The following is a 24802-nucleotide window of genomic DNA, read 5'->3' as shown; positions in this document are numbered from 1 at the left end:
TGGTTTGCCAAATGGCATGATGGGAGAGTTTGTAAAGCAAGGCATCGGGGCAAAAAAGCTTTAGAGCTCCATCTCTGTCAAACAGACACAATTACACAAATGCAATAAAGTCAGTCAATAAAAAGGAAGCCAAAGAAGATTCTGCTCCATCCAACCCTGATACCTAACCAACAACGCAATCCAGCTCAACACCAACAACTTTTCAGCTCTGGAATCTGCCCCATCCCAGTCAAAGCCATCAGCGGGCGGGCGGAAGCGGTGACATCACAAAGGCACCAAACCACTCACCTGCAGCGTCTCAATCTGCTTTCGGATGCTGTTGTTAGACGGCATCTGGAGCGGGTGGACGTGGGGAGGGGGAGGTAAAATGACAGCGGGCAAGGAATAAAGGTTGGTGGGAGGGTAAGCACAAAGACACATAAAACATGCGAGTTATAAACGAAAAATGAGAAGAAAACAAAAAAATCCAACATGCTAAAATAGATGCATGAAACGTTAGGGATATTTAGCTTCTGGGTGAAATTTCAAGATGAACCTCAAACGCACTACATTCTCAGCAACTTATGAATGCTCAACTATTCAATCTTTCACTACTTTTTTAACTTTATAACTTTATTAACTAACCTATTTAGGATGTAGCAAAGAGCTATGCAGTAAATACGGAAACATTGATGAAATGCGACACGAGCATTCTAGTTTCGCATCAAATTACTGGTCGTAGCGCATTTTAGATTCTGGTAGAAATTTCACCCAAAAGGCAAATATTCTTAACTTTTTCATAGTGTAAAGAATGTGACCTAATTCTAAGGAAAACCTGGAAACAAATAATGCGTTGTTGATGTGTTGTGGCCTAATTTAAGTCACATGAAGAGACAACAGAAGACAAGAGCTGAGATGTTATGAACGCACACGCAGGCAGCTTGAATTTCATGAACAGTGGAACGCCCCAAAAGTTAAACAATTTTGGATTTCAATCCTAAAATTGCCTCCAAAAGGTCTAATTTTGTACTCAGGGGGCAATTGGATATTTAAAACAGACATGCGGGTCAGATTCGTTATGATGTTTAAAATGGTTTAAAAGATATGAGTCCAAAATAATGTACATTTAGGAACATTTGGAGTCTGGTTGGTTGGTTGAGAAATTAAAAATAAAGTTATTTAAAACAATTCTGTTCCATAAATGGTTGTCTTTTTTTTTGGGGGGGGGGGGGGGGGGGGGGGGGATTAATTCATTTAACATTCTGGAAAGTTTGTTTTGTTGTTTGTTTTTAAACAACTTGGGATTAAATCTATGTTCTTTTTTTTGTACATTGGAGGTTCCACTGCATGTTTAAAAAAAAGGAAAGAAAAAAAAACAGGTTAACGAAAAGAACAAACAAAAGGTTGGGAATGTTTTCATCCACCGAGTGACAAAATTGGAGACGCCCAAGTGTTGCATTTTAACCCTGTGGCAAATTTCAAGCGGCACAGAACCATCACGTCAAGCAAATAGCAATTGCTTGACACTGATAAGGGTGTGGGAGGAGGGCAGTGGGAAGGCAATTACTACTCGGCCCTTGAGTTATTTCATATGGAGCTGTTGAGCTTTTGACAAATGAGCCCTTTGTTCTCCGTCAGATTCTTGTCTGGCGTTCCCAGCATTAGTAAAAATGTGTCCCTCCATCCTGGCATGGAAATACAGTACAATGGCCGCCCCAACATGTGTTTGGTACGATGATAAGCATTGATCTATTGGCAAAAGAAAACCTGAAACTTTGCTCCTGATAACAAACTTCAGATTTGTACCCTTTTCAATGGGGCCGCCTTGTCTCATGCAAATGAGCCACTGGTCACCCATCCCACTTGTTGTGCTCATACGACTTTAATTACCATGATAACCTCTATAGAGCTACTAATAACCCAGAGTAGAAAAACAGCAGCATTGCATTTTCATTTGTGTCTGCATCACTTCATCACCAAACTGCCAAATTACTCTTGTCTATCAGGAAGATGGATCCGTACATGTGGCGCATACAGTGGGCACATGGCCAAATACCAACCTGCGACTTCACAGAAACTTTGTGTATGTGTCTCGTATAAGAAGCCACGTGGTTACATTTGTGCGCTTTGGTGCTACTGTTTTGGTTGAAAAAATACTCTGGAAGTAAAAAATGCTGCTGTACTGTAGGTTTGTGTGTGCATAAGTCAATGTTGTTCTTTTTGAACTAAGTGAGATGCCACAGGGTTAAAACAAAATGCAATGTGGGGAAAAATATGAATTCAAAAACAAGAACAAAAGCAGTTCTATGACAATCCCAAATCCTGAACCAGAATCAGCATTAACACCCAAGCAGATTGTTAATTCGGGGACTATTGCCAAAAATCACAACGGTGCTCCACACTGCACCAACGTGCATGGAAACTACCAAACGAGCTCCACAAGGATCAAATCAAGGTAAAAGTGGAATCAAGAGACGGGGTTGGATCATTCTGTCCGTCGGATGGTGATCAGGGAGAATGAAACTTGATTTCCGGAGGCGTTCGCAGACCTGAGTAAAAACAGCACTTGGAAATACCATACTAGGTCGTTACATTTTTACGGAGTTCACTTTAAGCGAGGTAACACACAAACTGAAAATCGAGTCAAAATTGATCCTTTTTTCCACCCAAATGAAGTCAGTAAAACCTGATTATCAGATGTCCGTACCCCGCTTAAGCTCTCAGAAGACACCAAATTTAGATTGTTTTGCATTTTGTCCTTTGAGCATGAAATCCTACTTTCTCTTCTGCCCTGTGAACAAAGATGCTACTATCAGCCAATGCAATCAAGTGCTATTCCTGTCCAGATCTGCTGCCTGACAGTGAGAGGGATAGAACATTATGATCTTCAAGACAAAACCACAGGGCACACCAGTCTAAACCGAGGCGGCTTCTAATTCAATCAGCAGCAACAAGTTACCCATCACAACAATGAAAGCAAAATAGTCACGCTGTGGCTTTCTATCACCAAAATACCAGCGCATGATTACGCAATGCCAGTCATGAGGACTCCAAAGTGAATTAAGGCATTGTCCGGCCCAGTCAGCGGGCACCATAAAGTCTTTGTGCGAGCTGTACGCATCACAAACCTCGGGGCGTTACCTTTAGATGTGAGAGGCAGTTTTGCAGGAAGATGTGCCAGTTGTTGAGGAAAAACTGTTTCTGGCTAACGCACAGCAAGCAGGTCACCAAGGGATACAGGGCCTGGACGGGCAAAAACCAGTGTCCATCAGTACCAACACGCACAATGGGAACATGACAATCAATTTCTGGAGGAATGTTTGAGAAGTCTATGTGAAAACCGTTTGGTATTTAAAGCTGTTTCAGCTCTTATTTTATATCTTACATATAATCCATCTAAACTTCCAGACTATGGTACTACCAGTGAGACAGTATCGCAAGTCACCTCTTGGATGACACCAATAACATCAAAAAGCCAAACGTTGGCCAACAATAATGCAAAGACGTCATACAGAACTGATTAATTAACATTATTTATGCAATTTTCCACCAGACAAGCAAAAATAAATAAATAAATAAAATAGAGGTGCACTCAATCTGTCTTTTTTCTGAATGAGGGTTAAAGCCAGCAGAAGGATGGCATAATATTCATAATACTTCAAGTCCTTCATTTTACCATCAAAAATTGTGTGGCGCTGGTTAGGGGGTACTGTTTAAAAAAAAGTGGGCGGGGGGCACAAGTCATGAAAATCAGGCAGCATACTGACCAAAGAGTGCTTCTTTCTGGAGCTAAGGTCAAACGTGGTTTGGTACAGCTTCTCCACAAAGTTCTTTAGGCACGGCACGTTGACCTCATTCTTCACCGCCTGAAGGACAAAGACAAACTTATTAGCGGGCTCCAAATAACACAATTACGCTCAGAGAGGCATTCATATGGAGAGGAGGGAAACAAACTGGCTTCACTCACAGCTGCAACTGGGATGAGGATCTCCACAAAAAGGCCGGCCAGAGCATGTTTTATGTCCTTGTCCTTGACTTCCAGGAAGTACTGGGCACACTCCTACAAAGACGTTGGGTCACACTTTAGAGAAGTAAAGACTACACAAACAACCGATCAACATGTGTCGTCAAATAATGCCATTTTAATTTTTTTTATTATTGATTTAGCAGTCTATACATAGTTTGGTTGATTGTATTATTATTGATATACTAGTATGACAGTTAAGGATGACAAAACATAAGTCGCATGCCAAGTTCTACTTACCCAATTACACACTCCTATTTGAACTACTCCTACAAGTTATTTTTGACACTCGTTGTGTGACAGAATGTTAAAAATGTTACTCAAAACAGTGCTTACATAATAATAATAAAAAAAGAAAGTTTCACAATTGACAGATTACTTACAGTTGAACTGATTCCTATGCGTGTGTGCGTGTGGGGGGGTTGTTTTGACTTTGCGGTGTTTTATAATCCGAGTGTAAAATAAAGCTATTTATTAGCCACGCGGTTTGAACTCAACACATTACAAAACCGAGGCGGAATGAAATGAGGACATAAACTGCCGCACACTTCATTAAAGGCGCTTACGAGGCAACAAGTAACGCTTTAGCGAAGGGATGAATGGCAAAAGAAATCTTATGAAGACACGCCGACTTCTTTGTGGAACCTTTGGCAGTTACTCATCGGATTTTATGAGGCGCTACCGGCTTTGAACGGAGCGGTAAAGTCGTAAAAAAAAAAAAACGTCTGGTGCGATCTAACAATCTTATCAGCCGATTGTTATTATGACAAACGTTCATAAGAATGTCCAGTGTGTGGAAAGCCGTTGGAGCGCTTATTTTATATCTCTGACATCCGAAGACCACGTGGACCTTAAGCTGAATATCAAGGATAGATTCATCAATTCACCTGCATGAAGAGAAAAGACGCTTCAAAATCCTCCACGGGGTACATTTTAACCCGGAAAAACTTCATTCCCATAATGAGACTGATGATGCACTGCACGATGTAGGGGCTCTGCTCTTTTTTCCGGAGCTCATCCAGCTCTGTGTTGAACTTTTTTGTTACTGCTAAAAACCTAAAAACATACACACAAGTACAGGATTATAATAGCTCGGATATTTCATTTGTATTTTAATCTGATTTCATGTTTTTCATGGAGGGGGAAAAAAAAAGTGATTTGACTTAATTTGACAATGAAAAAAAAAATCGAGATTAAAAATCAGTTTTAACACAAACTTATATTCAGAGCATGTGCATAACTAGCTTAAACATCACAATTTAGTTGTTGTAAACTATTGTGCAAAACCTCCAGTTTTTCAAATTGTTTGAAATAATTCAATTTATTACCCAGCCCTACAAAAAAACAAAATGTACTAACTTTGACTGTGTGAGCACTCCAATGACCTCTGCATACAAGTCTGCAATGATGTGCACATTGCCTGTGTTAGGACCACAGTATCTGCAATGAGAAAAAAAATGTATCAATCGTGCGATTTAAAACAATTAGCTTTTTGCTTTTTTTGTCTTGAGTTGCAGGAAAAGTTACGTCTGACTGCTATGGTGGCAGCAAACTTAACAGATAGAAGCAATTCTTAAAAATAAATAAATAAAAGAAACTGCAGGGCTTGTGCGCTAGCTCAATGCTAACACACAATTCAAAAAGCCATAGACCAGCTAACGGAACGGGCATCAATGTCATCGTGTAGCTTAAAACGACAGGGATAAATTCTTTATCCTCAGTTGAAAATGGAAATTTACCACTACTGCTCCTGAGTTTCATCGCTGTTCAATATTTCACATTTCTCTAATCATATGTCACATTTTTATAAAATGCAATACCATTGCGTGCTACAAAATGGACTCATTGCTTTTCCGTTCATTTGGGGAAAAAAAACTGATTATTAGAGATACAAGTCTCGTGCAACAAAAGTGGGGTCATGGGATAAATGAACTTAAACTTTATGTGTAAGGCACTTCAAAAACAGCGGCTGAAACAAAGGGTACGCATGAATAAAAATCAAACAACAATCAAAAACAATAAGACAAAGGCAGAGAGAGTCTCAAGATGCTTTGGAAGTCGATGAACGCTAACGTGGTTATGTTTACTTACCCCTCTTTGTGTTTAAAGTGCTTAAATGCCAGGTTTAGAACTTCGTGTACTAAAGCGTCCGGCACTGGATGAAGAGGAATCTGTGACAAACACAAACAAATTACTCTTATTAGCCGGCAGTGATACATTTTTCTGCGTTTTTTTTTCCTTTTCTTTTTTTTGTTCGCATTGCGCCATTTCATTTCCTTCGGGAGCAGAGCCAAGGGCAAGTTGGAGCCGGTCTCCCGGGGGTACGGCTTTGGGAATGTTGCTTAAAAATTTGGACCGTCTCCTTTGGCCACGCACCAAGGCTGGAAATGGTGGAAGTGTTGATTTATGAGACACCCCCCTGTGGGTAAAGGCCTCAATGACAACAGTACGGCACATTCCTGAAAACAATTAAGCTTTTAAATGAGAAAGGAAAACCCGCCTTTCTATGTGCTATTCATAGATCAAATGAATAATGAGCAATAATGCACCAAAGTGACACAGTTGAGGGGTTTTTTTTTTTGAACGCTTCCAGCTTTACTATATTACCACCAGGCACCAGTGGTGAAAAGGAACAAACAAATACAGATTTTGCAAGTATTCAGAAAATAAGATTACTAAACATATTTGACACGACACTTAGGGAAACTGCAGTTACTCTACTGCTGAACTAAATGAGCGTAAAAGGTCTGCAATTTCAGCGTCGTTTGCGATACTAGCAAGTTTCTTTTTTCCCTTGTGTACTTGAACTAGCGTTAGCATGAGCACCGGCCACAGTTTAGCTTACTCCAAGCATACGTCATCAAGGGAAAAGCCAGTGACACGACTCACACTTTAAATAATGAGAAAAAATAAGCATGAAGTACACTGGCCAACATTTTTCTTAATTTGGGCAACTGAACCAAAAAATCAATAGCTTTGAAATGGCTGCTGAATTTGAGAGATATTTTTGACAATTAACAAACTGAAAATTGATGTGCTTTTACAGTACAAAATGGACTAGGATGATTCATAAAAGTAGTGTGTTTTTCCATTTGTTTACAGCTGATATTGCCTAAATTGAGATTTTTGGCTGTAGTACCAAACAAAAAAAATGTTTCATAACCTTTTGCCACCCAGCCAATTTATTTGTGTGCACAGGAGTGCACATTACTTTTGGTCTATCGCTTTTGACTCATTGAAAATACCCTACCAGGTCCTAGTAGGCTCAGTAGAGGACATCTGGTCTTTCCAGTGATGTCTCATTCAGTTTGCTGTCTCGCTGAGACAAAAATGGACCCAACGGTGGACACAACTGAATATAGGCTGGGAGATCGAAAGCTATCTGGATGATATTGCATTATAAATGAAATAATAATGTACGGACATCCTTTAAAAAAAGACATCAAAGTCGTTGCATAAAGAGAATACCAATGCCATACCTGGCACACAGTTCAGAGCGTAAGTCCCTTTTCTATCTGCGCCAGACACGTGAAAAACAACGGAAAATGCAAAGCAGCATTCAAAGCGGCGACAAGGGCTCACCCGTTTGAGAACTTCCACTGACACCAGGCAAAACATGAAATCTATGGCTAAATCCCTCCTCTCCAGAAGGTAGTCTTTATCTCGGTGCTGCTCATCTCTGCAACAAAAAAACAAAAGTCATGAGACGGGGAATCTCGATGAACCACACTGATGAATCTCACCCTTTGGACTTTGTGCTGGAGCGAGGACGGTACTCATAAGACTCGTCCTCGGTGCCGCTCTGCCGCCGGTACCAGTCGAAAAGCGTACGCAGCAGGGAGGGCAAACAGTGTTCGGCTATGGAGCTCATAGAGCTTATTAACTGGAAAAGCGAAGCACAAAAAAACAGACAAACGTGATTACAACCTACAAACAGACCTCAACTTTGTACAGAGCGTTAGATGTATTCAGTGATCACAGTATTTCAATAGTTTGATAACACTGATGTATTTACAAGGTGATTTATTTTTTTGTATCGCCAATTGCTAGACATGTGCAAGGGGCAACACAGGGAGACACTGACCTTGAACAAGTAAATACTACGCCATTTTAGTGGCAATGAATCAGCGAAACCGACAACAGTGTGCTGCGTTAGCCGTAAAAATGTTGTATAAAATTGGTGATAGCTTGACAGCTGCGCAGAGGGAGTTCCGACATTTTTACAACTTAGGAAGTGATGGTGCTATTCCAGCAAAACACACAATAAAATGCAATAAAAATAAAACAAAAAATGCAATAAAATGTGACACAATAAAACGTTTTTTTTTTTAAATGAGAGGTTGATCATTTATTCTTAAATGACATGTTTTAAGGGTTCATTTATTATAAATGAAGTATTTTCTTCCATCACTCTTGATTTTATAGTATTGTTAAAAAGTTCCTATTTTTTGGGGGTCGTGCTGTATTTGTAAAGTAGAGACAAAAGAGGGCCCCGTCCCCTTTGTGAAATTCAGGTTGTTTTTTTTTTGTTTGTTTGTTTTTTTCAAGTGAGGGCAATTCAGATGTTTGGCAGGTTCAAACTGACTAATCGGCCTAATAACACCAAAAAAATCTGCCAATTTTTGGCCATTTTAACAATGCTAATATTGCTGGATTAACTTGATCAAATTGACCCGATTTATTGGCCGGGCCCTAACAATGACTAACTAAACTTCTGCCCCGCGAAATTTATAATAAATTAATCCATGCTGGAATATATGTATACGTATAATATAATATATGTATATGTATAATAATATGTAACTTTATATGAGCGGAAAGAGCGAAGCTCTTCGAATACTTCCTAGAAGCACTGTAAGATCAATAAAAATGTTGGGAGAAACTGCCAATGAAAAAAATGTTTTGGAACAACAAAGTTTTAAGTATCTCCACTGGCCAACAGCACTTTTAGCACCGAAATAGAAAAAAAACATCAAAATTTACAAGCGGGTCGATTTGACTCCCATGATAAGACAAATTAAGGATGTTTGGACGGTTTTCATCAGCATTACGCAAGTATCCTCTCTTTTTCCACATTTTGCAGTAAATAGTGTGACTTTAACAAAGTGAAACCATCTCCTGAAGACATTTTCCTTGAAATAAATTCATTTTGTCAGAGATCGATAGGAGCGATCTGTTGCGACAGCATTAACCACATAAGAAACTAAAAGCGAAACCCTTATCAGTGACAAGAATCGCGCGACACAGTGGCAGGCGTCGGTCAGCGGGTATGCGGGGCGTCGACCGTGGACGGCGGCCAGCGGAGTTACGCAAGCGGCACGCCCACCGCTGCCCCTCGTGGCGCCGGGCGGCCAAACACGCACACAAACACACGGCGACGGCCAGAGACGGACAAATATACACGGGCGGACACGCAAAGAAACAAACAGAAAGAGAGACGGCGCACGCACGCAAACAAACAGACACTGCGACATGCGCGCCGGCCGCCGGTGGCAGATTTAGCGGCGAGGATGACACAGCGCTTCAGCGCGGGCCGACCTTCCCTCGCCGTATATTCTCCTCGTTGGCCCGACGCCGTTGTGAACAAAGCTCTGCAGCGGGCCCCATTGTACACATGATGGGCCGCTGAATGGGCCATTGATTGGCCACAACTGGGGGGGATTCAAATACTGCGCACAAGTGCAGTATGGAACTTGGCTGCAGGAGGCTGGGGTGAGGGGGGGGCACTTTCACTCTGCCGCACTGACCTGGTCAAATTGTGCATCCTCCCCTCTCTGGAGGGAGCGGGACAGAGGTTTCTCCTGCGGGAGGAAAAGATGCAAAATGTCAAACACAAAATAGCAAACAACTGATTTTTTTTCATGATCAAAAAATAATTCCTTTGTTTATCATTGAATTCATACATTTCATTATTATTCATTAGACGTTTTTGTCATTTAGCTCACTAAATGTACATAATTATTCAAATTCAAACATTTTCGATACACTCTACAAAACTTTGTGTTGAGCAGCTCTTAATTCTTTAAGTGGCTTGTTTGTCATCACCAAATGTATTATACGATAAACCTATAATTATTTTTATGAATAAGAGCTGTATGGTAGAATTCATTTTTAGCATTTTTTCCTAGTTGAATGATATTTGTGTTTCCTATTATTAAATGATAGAATTTTTTATTTTGATGTATTTCTAACAAACTGCTAAATACAACAAACTGTTTTTCCCGTACTGTACATCTAAAAAATTTGTATTCATCAAAAATGATTAGAATTTAGCTAATATTTACACACATAATCCATTTATTTCAATCCATTTATTTGATCAAACAAATGGGTCATCGGAATTAAATAAATAGTAAAGAGAAAACAATTCCAAATGAACTTTTGTTACATGCTTTTATCTGAAATGTTATCTAATATAATAAAACAATTCTACATAGAGAGTAGATTGTAAAAAAGGTGAACGGATCCTTCATTTACCAAAACGAGCAACAATCACTGCCGCGTGTTAAGCATGAATTCCCGCACATAAAGCTAAGGACTTTCCGCCAGCGCTTCCCGCAAACGGCGTTTACGACCCGGCGGCGATCCGGTTAAAAGTTGGCTCACCAGCGGTTCGGCCATCACCATCTCGATCTTCTTCTCGGCCAGCACGGCGAACTCGGCAAACAGGCTCTTGATGACGAACTCCCCGGGCTTGAGCTCGGGGTCGATGGTGATGATGGACATGGCCGCGAGGTTGTGTTTTTCCCACAGGGGGGGGGTTGCCGAGGCGGGGGCGCGCCGTCTACTCACGCTGCTGCTGCTGACCGGCGCGGAAGCTGCGGGGCCAAAAGACAGAGGTCAGGGGGGGTCAGGGGAAGGATGGACCGGTCAGATGGGGGGGGGGGGATTTTTGGCAGGAAGCTGTATATATGTAGCACTATACAGATTGTTGGCATTTTTAAACTTTTTTTATAAGTGTCGTCTCATTTTTTGTCACTTATTTTCTAAAGACAGATTATTGTCATTTTTTGGTTTTATTTTTGTCTTTTCTCTGGAGGAAAAAAGCGTTGAAGTACATGTTTTGTTGTTTTTAACTTTAGTGTTTGCATTGTAAGGTTATATTTTCATATTTTTTTGCAATTTTATGACAAGTTTTATCTCAGTTTAGTATGTTTTTCTTTTAAAAGTTAAACCTCAAGTTATCTTATTTAGTCTCGTGTGTCTGTTTATGACCTGAATCGTTCATAAATTGAGGTGTTTATTTAATTTTTGACCTTTTTAGGGAAGTTTCTTTTCACAGATACTGTTTTTTTGCTGTATTATTGCTGTTTTACAATTTGTGTGTATATATATATATATATATATATATATATATATATATATATATATATATATTTTTTTTTTTTTTTAGAAAAAAAAAAGAGTAATTCATTACCTTCAAACAAGGCTAACTAGGATTTTAATCTACCTGGCTTGCGCGTAAAAATAAATAAAATAAAAAAAAGTTTGGAGTGTGTTTGGTTGAGGCTATCGGGTTTGTTTTTTTCTGGTTGTAAAACGACTGTTATTTGATTGCATCACAACGCAGCAAGCTTTTAGGTCAAGGACCGATGAGATGAATTCCCATGCGATAACATTGTAATAAAACTCCGACAAAGACCCACACGCTACACGATCCCGGCGTTTACTATTCAATAGGCTCGAAGAAAACACATCTAAGCACCATGAAACGATTGTTACACAGCCAGCTCACGGTCATCGTTTTGAATGGTGTGTGTGTGAGAATTATGTGAGGGCTGTGGCACAACAAGCAGTCTGGGTCCGCAATGGCTCCAAGTGAGCGACAAGAAGAACCCCTTTACCTTCCTTGTCTTGGACTCACAGGAAAAGTCCGATTTTGCGTTTCTGCCTTCTTGTCCGCAAAGCACTCCGAATGTGTGTGTCTTTTTTCCCCCCAATTCTCTCAACGTTTTTATTTGGCAAGGTTTTTGTCTGTAGCCTAATTTGAGATTTTTTAGTCATTAAATATCACCTAAGTTTCATACAAACTGTTTTTTTATGCTTTGTCTGATTTATTTGTCCTGGTTTTGTCATAGTTCTGCTATATTCTTATCATCAGGGTTTATTATTTGCTGCATCTTTTGTCTTTTTTTGGCATATTTTGTCAACTGTTTTAGCAGTTGTAGCTGTTTTTGTTCATTTGTCAGTAATTGTCAAGATTTTTTACATTTTTCAAAAATGACTTTTTTATGGTGTTTGACAAATTTCTTAGAAACACTCATTGGTGTGAAGCTGTGTTTTTTTTTTTTGTCCGCAATGTTAATTTGTCATTTTTAATCAATATGTCATTAAATAAATCTCCTGAATTTCGTTCACATTTTTTGCATTTTTTTTTTGTCCAGGTTTAGGCATATTTTTTGACAGATTTAAATTTAGTTCACATACATTGATTTTTGTTGAATTTTTGGTCAGCCCACTTTTTTTTTTGCTGCTATTTTCTCACTTTTGTTCACAGATTTTATGTTTCCGTTTTAAGTATTCAAGATTTTTGCTTTATTTAAAAAAAATACTATTTCTTTTTTTTAATCTTTAATGATTTTTTGGGTGGCTAATGTTTTTACCTATTTTTTTGTCAACTGTCATTTCATTTCTTAGATTTGTGTCACATTTTGCATCCTGTTTACCTGAGTGTTTACAGAATGGCGTATTAATTTGATTAACATACAGAGTGGCTATTTATACCAAAGGACCACATACATTTGGTTGGGTTAACCAGTGACCACTAATTATAGAAGTAAGAAATTAAAATGACTCAGAAGAAGCACAGTCATTGATGGAGTAACTCCAAAATGTCTCTGAGCTCCGACATCACACTTGGCTCGCTCACAAAGACATTTTAGGGAACAAACAGCTCCCAAAACTTTTCTTGGTACATTTTTCATAATATGTCCTGACTAAACTATCTTATTGGTATGTTGAGCACATTGTAGCGCACTGTAGTGTTTGGTGGTCATGTTGTCCTACAGCACAGAGAGCCTTTCAAGCCAGCCTTGTCTTTGTTTACTGTCCTGTGATGATGTCACGGAGCCGGCCTCTCCCCAATAACCAATCAACGCGGTGAGCATCCTAATCTTCTTTCTCTCGCCTCAGACCAGCTGGACCATCGCATTTAAACGCGCCTACTCTGCATTTGTCAACAACGACAAAGAAAAAAAAACAACAACAAAAGTGTGGCGACCACATGCCAGTTGTGTGTAGCATTGCAAACTTCCGTTTCATTTCTTCCGTTTCATGACTTCCAACGGACTGGGAAAAATGACCAATGTCATGCCATTCTGATCAGCAAATTCTCAGTTCTGCTTCACTCCTGTCGGTAGCATGTGCATTATCAGCAGCGAATTATTGACTGTGATAAGCCTAAATAGTTTTTCAAACGAATACAGGACCTGCTCTGTTGTCCAGACCAGTAATCAAAACATTAAAAGGGGAAAATATACAGGGCATTGAACCAGAGAAACTGTAAAACTATTTTGACTGCAAACATAACAGATCTTGTTTTTGTAGTCGTACAACTATTCCAAAAAGAACCCTAAATTATTGATGGCAAACTTGGTCATTAAAAAAAAGTTATTGTGCTTTCCTAAAGAGAAAGCAATCTATTCTGCACGATCCTTAAAAAAAAAGAAAAAAAATGTTCCTCTTCCCTAAAAAGATGACAAATTACACCTGTAAAGTGTTCCTAAATAGATGACGAACTTTCATTTACAAAATTTACTAATAAGAAAAATGTGCCACTTTCTGACTTATTACATTTAGGACACAAGTTTCACGTGGAACTTTCCAAAAAAGAAGACAAACCCAATTTTTTATTTTTCTGCAAAGACGGAATACTGCTGCCACACTTCATTAACAAAACTCCTATTGTTGCATTTTCCTTGAGAAACAAAATACTGATTACACTGAAAAAAAAAAAAGTATTGCTCCATAAACAGAATAATTTTTTTTTTACCAATTTTGTATGCATTTATTTCATTAAATAATTGACATATATTTATTCAGAATCAAAACATTAGTGAAAAAAATGCATTTAACAATGTTGTATGCACATTAATATTTGTAATAACATGAATTATTAATAGTATAAATTGAAACGGTAATAAAATGAACTATTTTGATTAAGGTTGTTATTTTGTTTTGTGAATGTCATCGTCCAGAAATGACCTTGCCCATTAGAATGGGGCGTGTTCAAAGTTGAGAAAGTTACTTTTTCAAAGCATATGCCAAACTAGATTTTTGGTATCAGTGTCTTGGACTCACTCAAGATATGACATAATCTAACTGGCTAGCTGCAAGAAAACATGTTTTGCTTTTCTCTTTTTTTTCGTGCTTTGTTGCTTGAGGCATAGCATGTACAGTGCACTACACCAGCCCCACTTTTCACTTAGGAAACATGATTACACAACTATTAGTGACTCCACCTTGTCACAGTTATGAAAAAAAAAAAAAAGAAAATGAAAAAAAAAAAAAGACTCCCAGCGGCCTGCTCACTTCCACTGTCAGGACAACCAGCAACAACAGCACAATCACACATAAGGCTGGAATGTAGAGTTGAGAGTCACTTTTTTTGTTTTTTTTTAAACCAGACAAAAGATCCGCTGCTAATGTTTGTAGCCTGGCAGTGCCAAATGTGTTACTGTGTCCCAACATGCTCTAGTTGTGCCGTACTACAAATAAAACAGAGGTAATGCACAAAGTTTAGTTTTTTTTGGGGGGGGTTGCCTGGTGAGCTGTTTGCACACACCAATATTAACACGTCAGACCAGGACACTACTTTAACTAGCAATAAAGTTTTTTTTAAAAAAAAAGGCCAGTTTCAGGTGGGGATAGGATATCAGTAAGAGCATAAAGGGAAGGTTGCTTAAGTTTGGCTTTTTGATCTGACGAGGTCCTCATTTGTTTTGAGGCCCTATAAGGAACTGGCAAGCAGAGTAGGGCGCATGGGGTGAGTGGAGAATTGCCTGCTTGTTGCACTATTGATCGCAATGCAGTTTTGTTTGGAAGTCATACAGGTACAAATGAGTAGGGCAACAATCCTTCACTTGTGAACATCCGTGCAGCAGAAATAAACTATGGTGCACTTTTGTAAAATGAAGAAGAAGCATTGACGGACAAATTATGAATTCCGCTCCATTTAAAATGTCACCAAGTGTGTACCTGTTTACACAAAAGCTGATGAGTTGGATGATTTATGTTTGATCCCTTACCGTACCAAACCTGACTCAAGCCATGACCTTAAAAACAAAGGTACGCACAGCTGTGTGTTTAGTTATTTTGTAGGGATTGTAATTTACACTGTGTATCCAAGCTATGTGTCATTTCTCCAGTGTGGTCCCATGAAACTATATCATTAAATATTTACATTCACGTGAGAGGTACACTCACTTGTGTGAGCGAAAATACATACGATAGCAGTCATGTTTGGAAGTTTGGACCCATAAACAACAAAGGCCATCATCCAATTGGGCTGGAATTTTATGCCACTGCTTTCTAACGGGCAAGCGTTGGCCCGTATATACAGCAGGCTAAATCTATACCGTACTGTAGCTGTATGTTAATAACACTTGCGTGACACCGCGCTCTGCATTAATGGCACAAAAATCATGAGTCATCGGTGTGCTTAACGCTCTATTGAAAGGTCATTATTGTGCAGCACACGCGTGAAACCGGGGACAATAATGCTCAACACTGCGTGATCGCACGTATGGAGCTAATCATATCATCAACCCCTAGTAATAAAGATGACACAATGGGCCTACTTGGCACTATGACCATAATTCATGAGCAGAGCAAAAATATTCAGCTCCAGGCTGAGGTTGCACACTTACAGCAATAAAACGGTGCAAGTGTCTCCATTTGCCTATAATCCCTGGGCCGGATTGTGGAGTGAGTGCCTTTTGAATTTCTTGGAGTAAACGATGGGAAGCTAATAACGGGACAGAAGCGGAAGACGGATCGATAGTCGGGAAACATTAGCTGCCCCGGAGGGGATGGTGAGCAGGGTTATAAAAGCAGGCACTGGGTTGGGGGTAGGGTGGGGGCAAATGAAGGGACTGAGATTTGCGTTGAGTGCTGCTAAATGAAGCCGGCAAAATAGATTTGGTCGGCAAAACGGAGTTGACGGCGGCAAAGCAACAAGCAAACGTACTCCGGGTAGTTTCTAAGTCGGCACGGGTCGGTATCAGATTCCGCTCGTAGCTAGCTGCAGACGTCCATTTATAATACGGTGCTATTTTAATTGGTAACATCATCTTGAATTCGTGATAGATTCGTGGCACTTTGATATTGGGATATAATTGTTGATGACTATTATAATTGTAAAACTAGGCCTGGGCAATAAGTCAAATTCATTTGACATTTTAAAACTCAATGATTTGAAAATTAGCCATATTGTGTACAAGAAATGTTTGCAAAAGTTGCTTCGTACTTAATTATGGCATTCAACCAGGTTTAGTGCAAGCTATGAAAAGCATTTGTTTTTGCACATGCAATAAATGTTAAGTTCAGACTTTACATCGGTATAAGTTACATTCTTGTTGTCTTAACATTTTGCACAGAATTTATTTTTGAAAATCAAACCTTCTTTAAATAAACCCTGCGGTTTATTACCTCCATTAAAATCGTAATCGCCCAGAAATACTGAAGGGAAATACATATTATTTTGGGCCATAATTACCCAGCCCTATGTTAAACCAGGCTGATACAAGAAATCATGAGACACAAGAGTGACATGCGGAAACTAATTCTGCAAAGATTACAGGAGGAAACGGCATGGTCAAACAGTGGTCTGAGAAGTATCGTTGGCGTTCAAAGATCGACACGTTTGCAAATGTAACGTATTCAAATGACTTACCTTCAAATACATGTCTAACGAGTGTAGTTTTTTTTTAACACGCAAACTTAAGCCCCGCTTGTTGTGTTTTATCGAATATTGGATCAGACTAGGTACTAACGTACCGTTTAACTTGTACTCAAGTTCCTCAATCAACTCTGACCCTGGTGCAATAAAAATACCCCTACTCCGGATAAAGTTTTAGAGACAGAAAAGAATCTGGCCTTTGCCAACATGGAAGTGAAAAAGAGGGGAAAACAGTTCGAACTTGGCACGCTTGTCGGTACGGGTGTAAATCAGTATGCAAGCACCTTTATTGCTACGCATCGGTGGCGAGGTTTTACTGGAGGAAGTGAGAATGAAAGATGGGGTTGAAAGCAGCCACCTGCACTACGCAAGCCCAACTAACGTCCGGACTAAAGACAATCAGTCATCCTGACACTCCATTAGTAATCCTTACACAGGTTCGAGATTCTGAGGGAGAGCTCAATGGAACAATGCTGCGCAGATAAGATTGCAGTATGTAAACAGCAGGTACTCACAACTGCCGCTCCACGACTTGAGCAGAGATTTGATGCTGATCTCGAAAAAGACCGAATCCTGCAGGCTCAGCATGGCGACGCCGAGTCAAAAGTTTAGCATGGTCCAGCAAGGCACAATTTTCGCACGGTTCCGCTCAGTTTGACCGCTGGTTTCAGAAGCCATTCGTTAAATAAACAAAGCTGGCGCTACCCCCCACAGGTAGCGACCAAAAGTGGCATCCTGGTAAGAGTGCTACTAGACCTCGTAGACTCAGAGAGGTGCCACCAGGTTGTTAGCTCCAAGTTTTCAGGTTGCCAGGCTAGTGAAGCAATCCACTTGAGTGCCAATCCACAGATTCTTTCACGCAGGACACGGAATAATAATCCAGAAGGTGCTTGCCGTCTTTAAAGGGGGGGGGGGGGGGGGGGGGGGGAAGGAGATAAAAAGCAACAAAAATAGTGCAAGTGAGGAAAAAAAAAATGTATTAACAACGCAGTGCGATATTTCCTCTCTGCTGCTCTTCCTGTGTGTGAATGTGCCAGTACTAGCCTGCTAGTACAGCCCCCCCCTTCTCAGCTTCCCCTCGCGGCGCTCTCCCTCCCCATTCGCTCGTAGGCAGTCTCCTCCCCTTCCCGAGCATCGTTCTTTCACGCAGACCAAAAGAGAGAGAGGGAGAGCCACAGAGTGAGCTTGTTTCGACAGCAAACAGGAGGAGGCGGGAGACCCGAGAGACAGAAAGGGAAAGAGAGGGTGGGCTCCGTGGCAGTGATGTCATCAAAATGCTGCCGGTGTCCGAGCGGCTACTGTGCAAAATGCTGCGTTATTAACCCCCCCCCAACTACCCATCTTCTGGCCTATGAAAAGCCACTTCCTGTCAAGCAACACGGCAATAACTGATGCGTCATCCTTGACTGTTACGGGAGGGGAAGGAACATTGGGAGGGTCGCGCGATCACAACACAAGCAGAAGGGCTACGCCTTTGGAAAATAAATATATAAGACAATGTGACTCTACTATTCCAAAGCAATCTAATAGGAGACATATTATGCAATTTTCCTTGAAAATTTCAAACAGTTTCCAGCTGACCAACTATAACAAGAATGGGAGAATGAATTATAGGCTGTTTTGAGGAGGCGGTCCTGTCTCATGCTAATGAGCCATTGCTCACACCGTACTCTTTGTCGGCTTTTCTTACTGATGACTCGCTGAGGGTTACGTCCATAAAAGCGGTAAAACCATAAATTCAATTTGTCATGAAGGAATTCACTTAAAAGCTGTCGACTGACATTCAGTGCGTTAGGGGCATGTCTGGTTCTGAAAGGTTTTTGTAAGGTGTGTCTGTTTTTTTCGTCTGTTTTTTTATATCAATTTTTATTTTTTGACCGGATTCTGCCGGTTACTTAACTCAACGGTTGTTTTTTGAGCCAAATTTATGTCCAAGATTGAGTGATTTTTTTTTTTTTTTGCCACATTTTTCAGATTTGATTTGATCTTTAGCACCATTCAAACAAAACCAAAATTTTAACACAAGTCAAATCAAAACTTATTCTAGTGCAGTGATTAAATCATAGGCACACTCAGTATTGGTCTGAAAAACCCTTAAAGCCATATCTTTAAAATGACCGAAGGGATTGCAAAATTTCACCATAACTTCTGCTAGAATTTCAACGACTATGTTCACACGTGCCGAAACAGGGTGAAAACAGACTACCGTCTCCGGGTGCTTGTGTGAAACCCCGCTTATAAGACACCCTTATCATGTTCTTATACAGCGCTATTCAAAGCAGAATGGCACACACGTAAGCAGCCAATGATGCACAAAGCCTACGCGCGCCTGACGTTGTTCACGGGTCAGAGCGGTCATTTCCTTTTCGGTGTAATTTGACAGCCGGAATCAATTACCGCGTCATAATAAGTCTCGTCAGGCGTACCGGGCTAAAAGATACTTCATTATGTACGATGGTGTTCAAATGGGAGACGAAAAAAACTTTTACTGAGGCTCGGTTGTGACTGACATTCATGTGCTCCCTATTAGAGATTTTCATTTTTTGAAAGCATTTTACTATAGTGATGCCTTGAGATATGAATGACATGATATTTTTTAGATAAAGTGGTCATTTAGCTGGTTTCTTTTATTCAAATATAATACTTAAGATATTTATGATGTTAAAAACACTTCAAATGGATTGTTGCGACTGTTTTATAAACTAGATGTAAAAAATATGGCGTCGTTTCCTAACTGCAAACAGTCAATTCTTTGCAACATGAGGCTGTGTTAACTCCTAAAACAATAAGTGAACACAAAGAGTGCAGCAACACAGTGGCAGGCAGTTGTATTCTTTATCCTCTGCAAAAAACATACTATTGGAATCCCATTGATGTTCGAGGCAGGGAAGGACCCACTGAACGGCTTAATTGAATGAGAACGTGTGACAAATATGATTTATTTCGATTTAGTGATATCAGGTCTGTCTGTGTGTGTGTTTTCATATGGTATAGTATTATAAAGTGCTATTTTTATCTTTGCAAACTGTATTTTGGGAGCGGCGCTGAAGTGGAATAGCATTTCAATTAATTTCAAGCGATAAAGAATTGAGATAAATGAGTTTTGAGCAACAGGCATGGCCGCAAAGCAAATGGACTCGTCTATCAAGAGCCGTCTGTACGTCGATGAAAAGTTCTGATAGCGTGACAACAACAAACCTTGAAATCAGACGCGTTTTTATATCAATACCAAATCATATCGACGCGGATCTGGTGAATCTGATATTCTAATCCCGTGTTGACAGTTGCCTTTCCAGGCTCTCCGAGCAGATGCGCGTCACATCGAGTCATTTTGCAGTTTAAACATGTTTGTCAACAAAATATCCAAGGAAATGAGAGGAGGGGAAGGGCCGCGAGAGACAAAAGGCCTTTGTCCCTTCTCGTTCGCTGGATTTCTCATCTCTCAGTGTCTCTTGCTGTGTCACATGCCCTCCACTACCCAAGTTATGCAAAAACCAAGCAGAGCTTAGTGCAAACAATCAACACAAGCAGTCACTTTGTGGTGCCACCCCGGTGCCTTTCAAAGGACGAGTGTGAGATCCTCAACCGCGAATTACATAAGGCCTTGACTCGCTCCGTGGGGCCGTTTGCGGCAAATCAAATTTCCGATTTAACGGCGACTTCCAACGACCGTTGGGCTTCCTATTAAACGCGCTAATAAATATGTCACAACCATTCTCCGCAGGAAAGGAAATATGCATTCCCACTAAATATACAATTATCCCTTTGAAGGGAAATATTCAAATCCTGTGGTTGACAGCAGAGCTGCTGTTTTGTTTCTTGCTTTTTTTAAAGCGGCATTTTGTCATTCGTCTAATGAAAGGCCACTTGACTATAATTCTAAGAACTTGAAAGTGAATAGATGAGGTAAAAGGAAGTCTTTCTTAAAAAAATCTTTACAGTAATATGTTCCATGCACTCCCACTCATCTAAAATATGAAATTCTGAATATTACATTTGTGCAATATGCATTAAGCTGCAAAATGCATGTTTTCCATTTAAGGAAGCAGCTATTTTGCCAATTCCTGTCAACTGAAAATGACATGATTGTAAAGAATTTTTTTCACCGGACTTCCTCTTTTAAAGGTGCGAGTCACTACAAGATATGAAAATGCCAGAAAAAGGCTACCAGCGCATCTGAACTATATTTGGGTTTAATCCAAGGCACTTTGCATGATGACAGACGTGTGCAGAATGGTGAGTTTGATTGTGACTGGTTACTTCAGAACACAATCAGCTCACCAGTTTTGAGGGCGTGATCCCTTGTGCAACCATTATCTCGGTTCTTTATTGGACCTCTCGGTAAAAACTTTTTATTTTCCATCACAGAGTTGTCTAGGCTGGGTCACGATGTCGGAAAGCTTTCCAATCAGTTATCATTGCCTCATTTCTTTTTATGTCACAAACTTCTGGCATTTGAACAGGGGTGTGTAGACTTTTTATGCACACTCTAAGTAGAGCACCAGGTATTTCATTATTATTTTTCAGAATGCAGCCGGCGTATAAACTACTCACAATTCATTCATTGTGCTCTACTTTGGGGTTGTAACAATACACAAAGATCCGGCGTGCTTATATGCACTCCAGGAGTGAAAGTCTAATCTCGTTCTTGAGTGTCAGTTTACGAGCTGCACAGTTATGAATCTCCTCCGGGGGTTGCGGGAGGAGGATCAAGGCATATTTCACGATGCGATCCTTGTTGGAAGGCAGAATTTTTTTTGGAGTTGTATACAGTGTCGTTTTAACGCTTGACTCGAAACGCTGCGATTCGGCATACATAGCGGAGCATAGCATACCTGTGATGTCAGTGCTGATGGGAGTCCCGCTGAGTGACGGACGGCTTGATTTATTTGACTGATTAATTTTCTGGGCCTGCATTCCGTTGGAGACCCGCCCTACCCTGCCTCGGATTTGAAGAATGCACGTTGGGGGGAAGAGAACATGAATGGAGGAAAATTACAGTGAAGTTGAATGTGTGGCACAGTTTGAAAGGGTTTTTAACTTCTTATGTAAAAGTAGAAAAACGTGCATATAAATGAGCAAGCTTTTTTTTTTTCTTTCCCACACTTGCGTTTTGCATTTATTTTCCATTTAATTTTATTGTTTATTTGAAAAGGATGTCCCAAATTGATGAACTTTGGTACAATAGCCAAGTAAATGTGCTGGAGTTTTTAGTTGCCTTTTTTGTTTTATTTGTCATTCTGTGAACACATAATGCAGAAACAAGGAAACATCCATCAAACAAGAACTTTTAAGGCATCACAAGATGCTTAAATGTTTTAACGTGAGAACAGCGACGTGAATCATTAAAGTTGATTGGTTTGAGGTTTTAGAGAGAGATGTCATGCATTTCTTTCACATGTAAACCAGTTCTCAGGTGTCAGAGCGGGATGATACACTGTAGATGAAAATGATAGCGAAGTAGCTATTGCAGCTAGCTGTATAAATGGCTTGACAAAAGAAAGCTTCTCCGTGACCTTTCCCTTGCTTTTGAAACCTAACTCCTGTTTTGAATGGGCGGTCCAGTCGCATCCAAATGAGCAATTCTACTGCTCAGGTGAGCCAATGCAAAAATAGCTATCATCACCATGTGAACAGCTTCGCTGATAATTGCTAAGCACATGCAAGCAAGCTCCTTTATAGACAGTGAAAGCTTAACCTTTGTCATAATTTTCATTCATGGAGACAGCACTTGATCACAAAGTCACCTAATTACATGTCAATTAGTGTGTCGATCTGAGCATGTGGCGTATGCAACAGACATGTCAGCAACAATTGCTTTAAGATTCTAACCTCCTTAATGCATTTTATTCAACCGCCACAGTAATGGAGCTCTGAATTTGAAGTTGTTCTTGGTTATGGTCCAATTGTACAAGCTGAGTTATGGCCTCTTGCACCATACCAGCACACTTGAGCAAAACCTGCCCTCCTTGAGCAAAATAAGGGCGACATAATGTGTGTTTGTGAGTGAACCAGAAACACAATACGCCGCATTAGAAGCGCCGTTATCAGCAAAGGCGGCCAGACTTCGGGAGGAACTGTTTTGTGTAAACCCGGCTCGCTTGTTTGAGGAATGCAGAGGAGGAACCCACAACATCGTCCTTCTCTGGGAACGTTCGGGCTCAGACGTGTTGACTTCCGGTAAAGCAGGGGCAGGGCCGACGGAGGGGTCTACTTGATCAAATAATCTCATGTGAAGTCACATTACTGAGGCTCGTGGTTCATCTCAAAAAGTGGGTACAGTGATTGCAATTGACGGTCCGCCATGCTCACTGTTGGACTGATAAGCCGGGGTACATAAATGGAACGTTTTTGTAAAAAAAAAAAAGTTCCGACGATGTTTGGCAGATTCGCAGTTTACGATTCACAAATATAACTATTCATCGTTTGCTGTTGAAGTCAGCAGTTTTATGTTCTCTTCCTGAAACGGTCTAAAGGCAACAAGACGCCTTAAAAGTCCCTTCTTGAATAGAAATTGGTGTCAAGGAAGTGATGTAACACAAGCATTGTATTTCAGGGAGCAGCTAAGATTGGCCATGGGAATTTGTGAAAGTTACAAAGACTCTTCACCGCATGTACCTGTATTTAAAATACTTTTTTATATGCATATGATAATTAGGCTCTTGCTGAAATGATTGCAAAGCTTTTAAAAATATTTCTATTGGATTATGACTTGACACACCCCACACGACATGAAAATCTTTCAGACATTTGACAATTGTGCCTTTGAAGGCTTTGATCCCAAACGAGGGGGCAAAGTTCAAATTTGACTGGATTATCATCATGATCACAGCCTGCTTAAAGCAGGTGTTGGTCCTCCTTGAATCCCACAGAAACTTGAGGATGCATTTCCTGTCTGAAGGGCAGCGCTGGGAACAAGAATCGATCAGAGCCGCAATTTGATCCTCGACCGCCACTCCAGTGGTGCCTGTGCGGCAGATGATGCGCAATTTAGATTCAACCGGGTCTACAACAGACACGGGATTGAGACGTTTTGTTTTTTTTTCTACAAAATGTTCAAAAAGCAAAAACATGATCGAACGGGAAAGTATCTCCATAATTTCAGCCAACATCCTAGGCTAAACTTATCTCATACCAGACACAATCTTAAAACAGTCCAGCTGTACCGACGTACATTTATACGTGTGCACCTCTGTTAGATTATTTTCAGAATCAAATCAATGTTGTAAAAAAGATTTGAAATGACAAACTTTTCTGAGATCGCAGTTTTGCCGAGTATATTTTCTTCAGCGTCTCCCATTGTACGTATGTGCAGCAAGCCTATTAACGTCACTGCTCACCAATCGCCACTAAAATCTCACACCGCACTCCGACACTGCACCTTGGAAGGGATTCTTAAGCTATTCGTCATTTAACATGGAGACTATGCGACAGCACAAAGCGGGCACTGTTCATTGCAGAATCATCTACAAGGGCAAACAAAAAACCTGGTCCTGTACCTATTCATTAAAAGCTCTAACATAGTCGGGCTTTTCTTTTAAAATAATAACAAAAACTTAAGTGTACATCTGATGACAACATAATGCATGCACAGAGTGAGGAAAAAAAAACAGCAGGAAAGTAGCACCACCTTAAAAGCCAACTCAGGCTAAGCCAGTTCTGCAGAAGGGAGTGGCGCTCAGATCACGACGAGGCAAATTATCCTTTGGTATGAACACGCCACCAACAGTATGTCTTCAATTTAACAAAACATCACTTTTGTTTTGCTTTCTTTTTTCTTTTTTTCCAAAAATATAACTCACCCTCGCGGTCCCGGCCACGTTGAGCATGCTGTAAAAAGGAGGTTTTTCGAAATCGGTGGATGTTTCCTGGATGGGAAGAAACAAACAAAAAAAGAAAGA

At 40.3% G+C, this 24802-nt stretch overlaps 1 protein-coding gene across 7 annotated transcripts in view; it reads right to left on the bottom strand.

The window, feature by feature from the left end:
* The window catches only part of fryl (furry homolog, like), a 71178-nt gene that overhangs the window by 31176 nt on the left and 15200 nt on the right, over window positions 1-24802 (bottom strand). For 4 of the 7 annotated variants that reach the window (XM_088426534.1, XM_088426529.1, XM_088426530.1 and 1 more), the window contains exons 2-13: window positions 24704-24769; window positions 10610-10821; window positions 9751-9804; window positions 7747-7886; window positions 7586-7682; window positions 6095-6174; window positions 5363-5443; window positions 4891-5059; window positions 3947-4039; window positions 3747-3845; window positions 3121-3222; window positions 289-333 (exon numbers count right to left, since the gene is read on the bottom strand). In XM_088426534.1, coding sequence (XP_088282660.1) covers window positions 289-333; window positions 3121-3222; window positions 3747-3845; window positions 3947-4039; window positions 4891-5059; window positions 5363-5443; window positions 6095-6174; window positions 7586-7682; window positions 7747-7886; window positions 9751-9804; window positions 10610-10729 — 1080 coding nt within the window. In that variant the 5' untranslated portion in view covers window positions 10730-10821; window positions 24704-24769. Of the gene's footprint in view, window positions 1-288; window positions 334-3120; window positions 3223-3746; window positions 3846-3946; window positions 4040-4890; window positions 5060-5362; window positions 5444-6094; window positions 6175-7585; window positions 7683-7746; window positions 7887-9750; window positions 9805-10609; window positions 10822-17416; window positions 17725-24703; window positions 24770-24802 lie in introns of those variants that run through there. The other 3 variants (XM_088426532.1, XM_088426535.1, XM_088426533.1) reach the window with 2 other exon arrangements.

Source organism: Hippichthys cyanospilos, chromosome 10, assembly GCF_059441005.1.
Source record: "Hippichthys cyanospilos isolate Australia breed blue-spotted pipefish chromosome 10, RoL_Hcya_1.0, whole genome shotgun sequence".
NCBI lineage: Eukaryota > Metazoa > Chordata > Actinopteri > Syngnathiformes > Syngnathidae > Hippichthys > Hippichthys cyanospilos.
The sequence above is the reverse complement of the archived record's forward strand: the minus strand, read 5'-3'. Positions and strand labels throughout refer to the sequence as shown.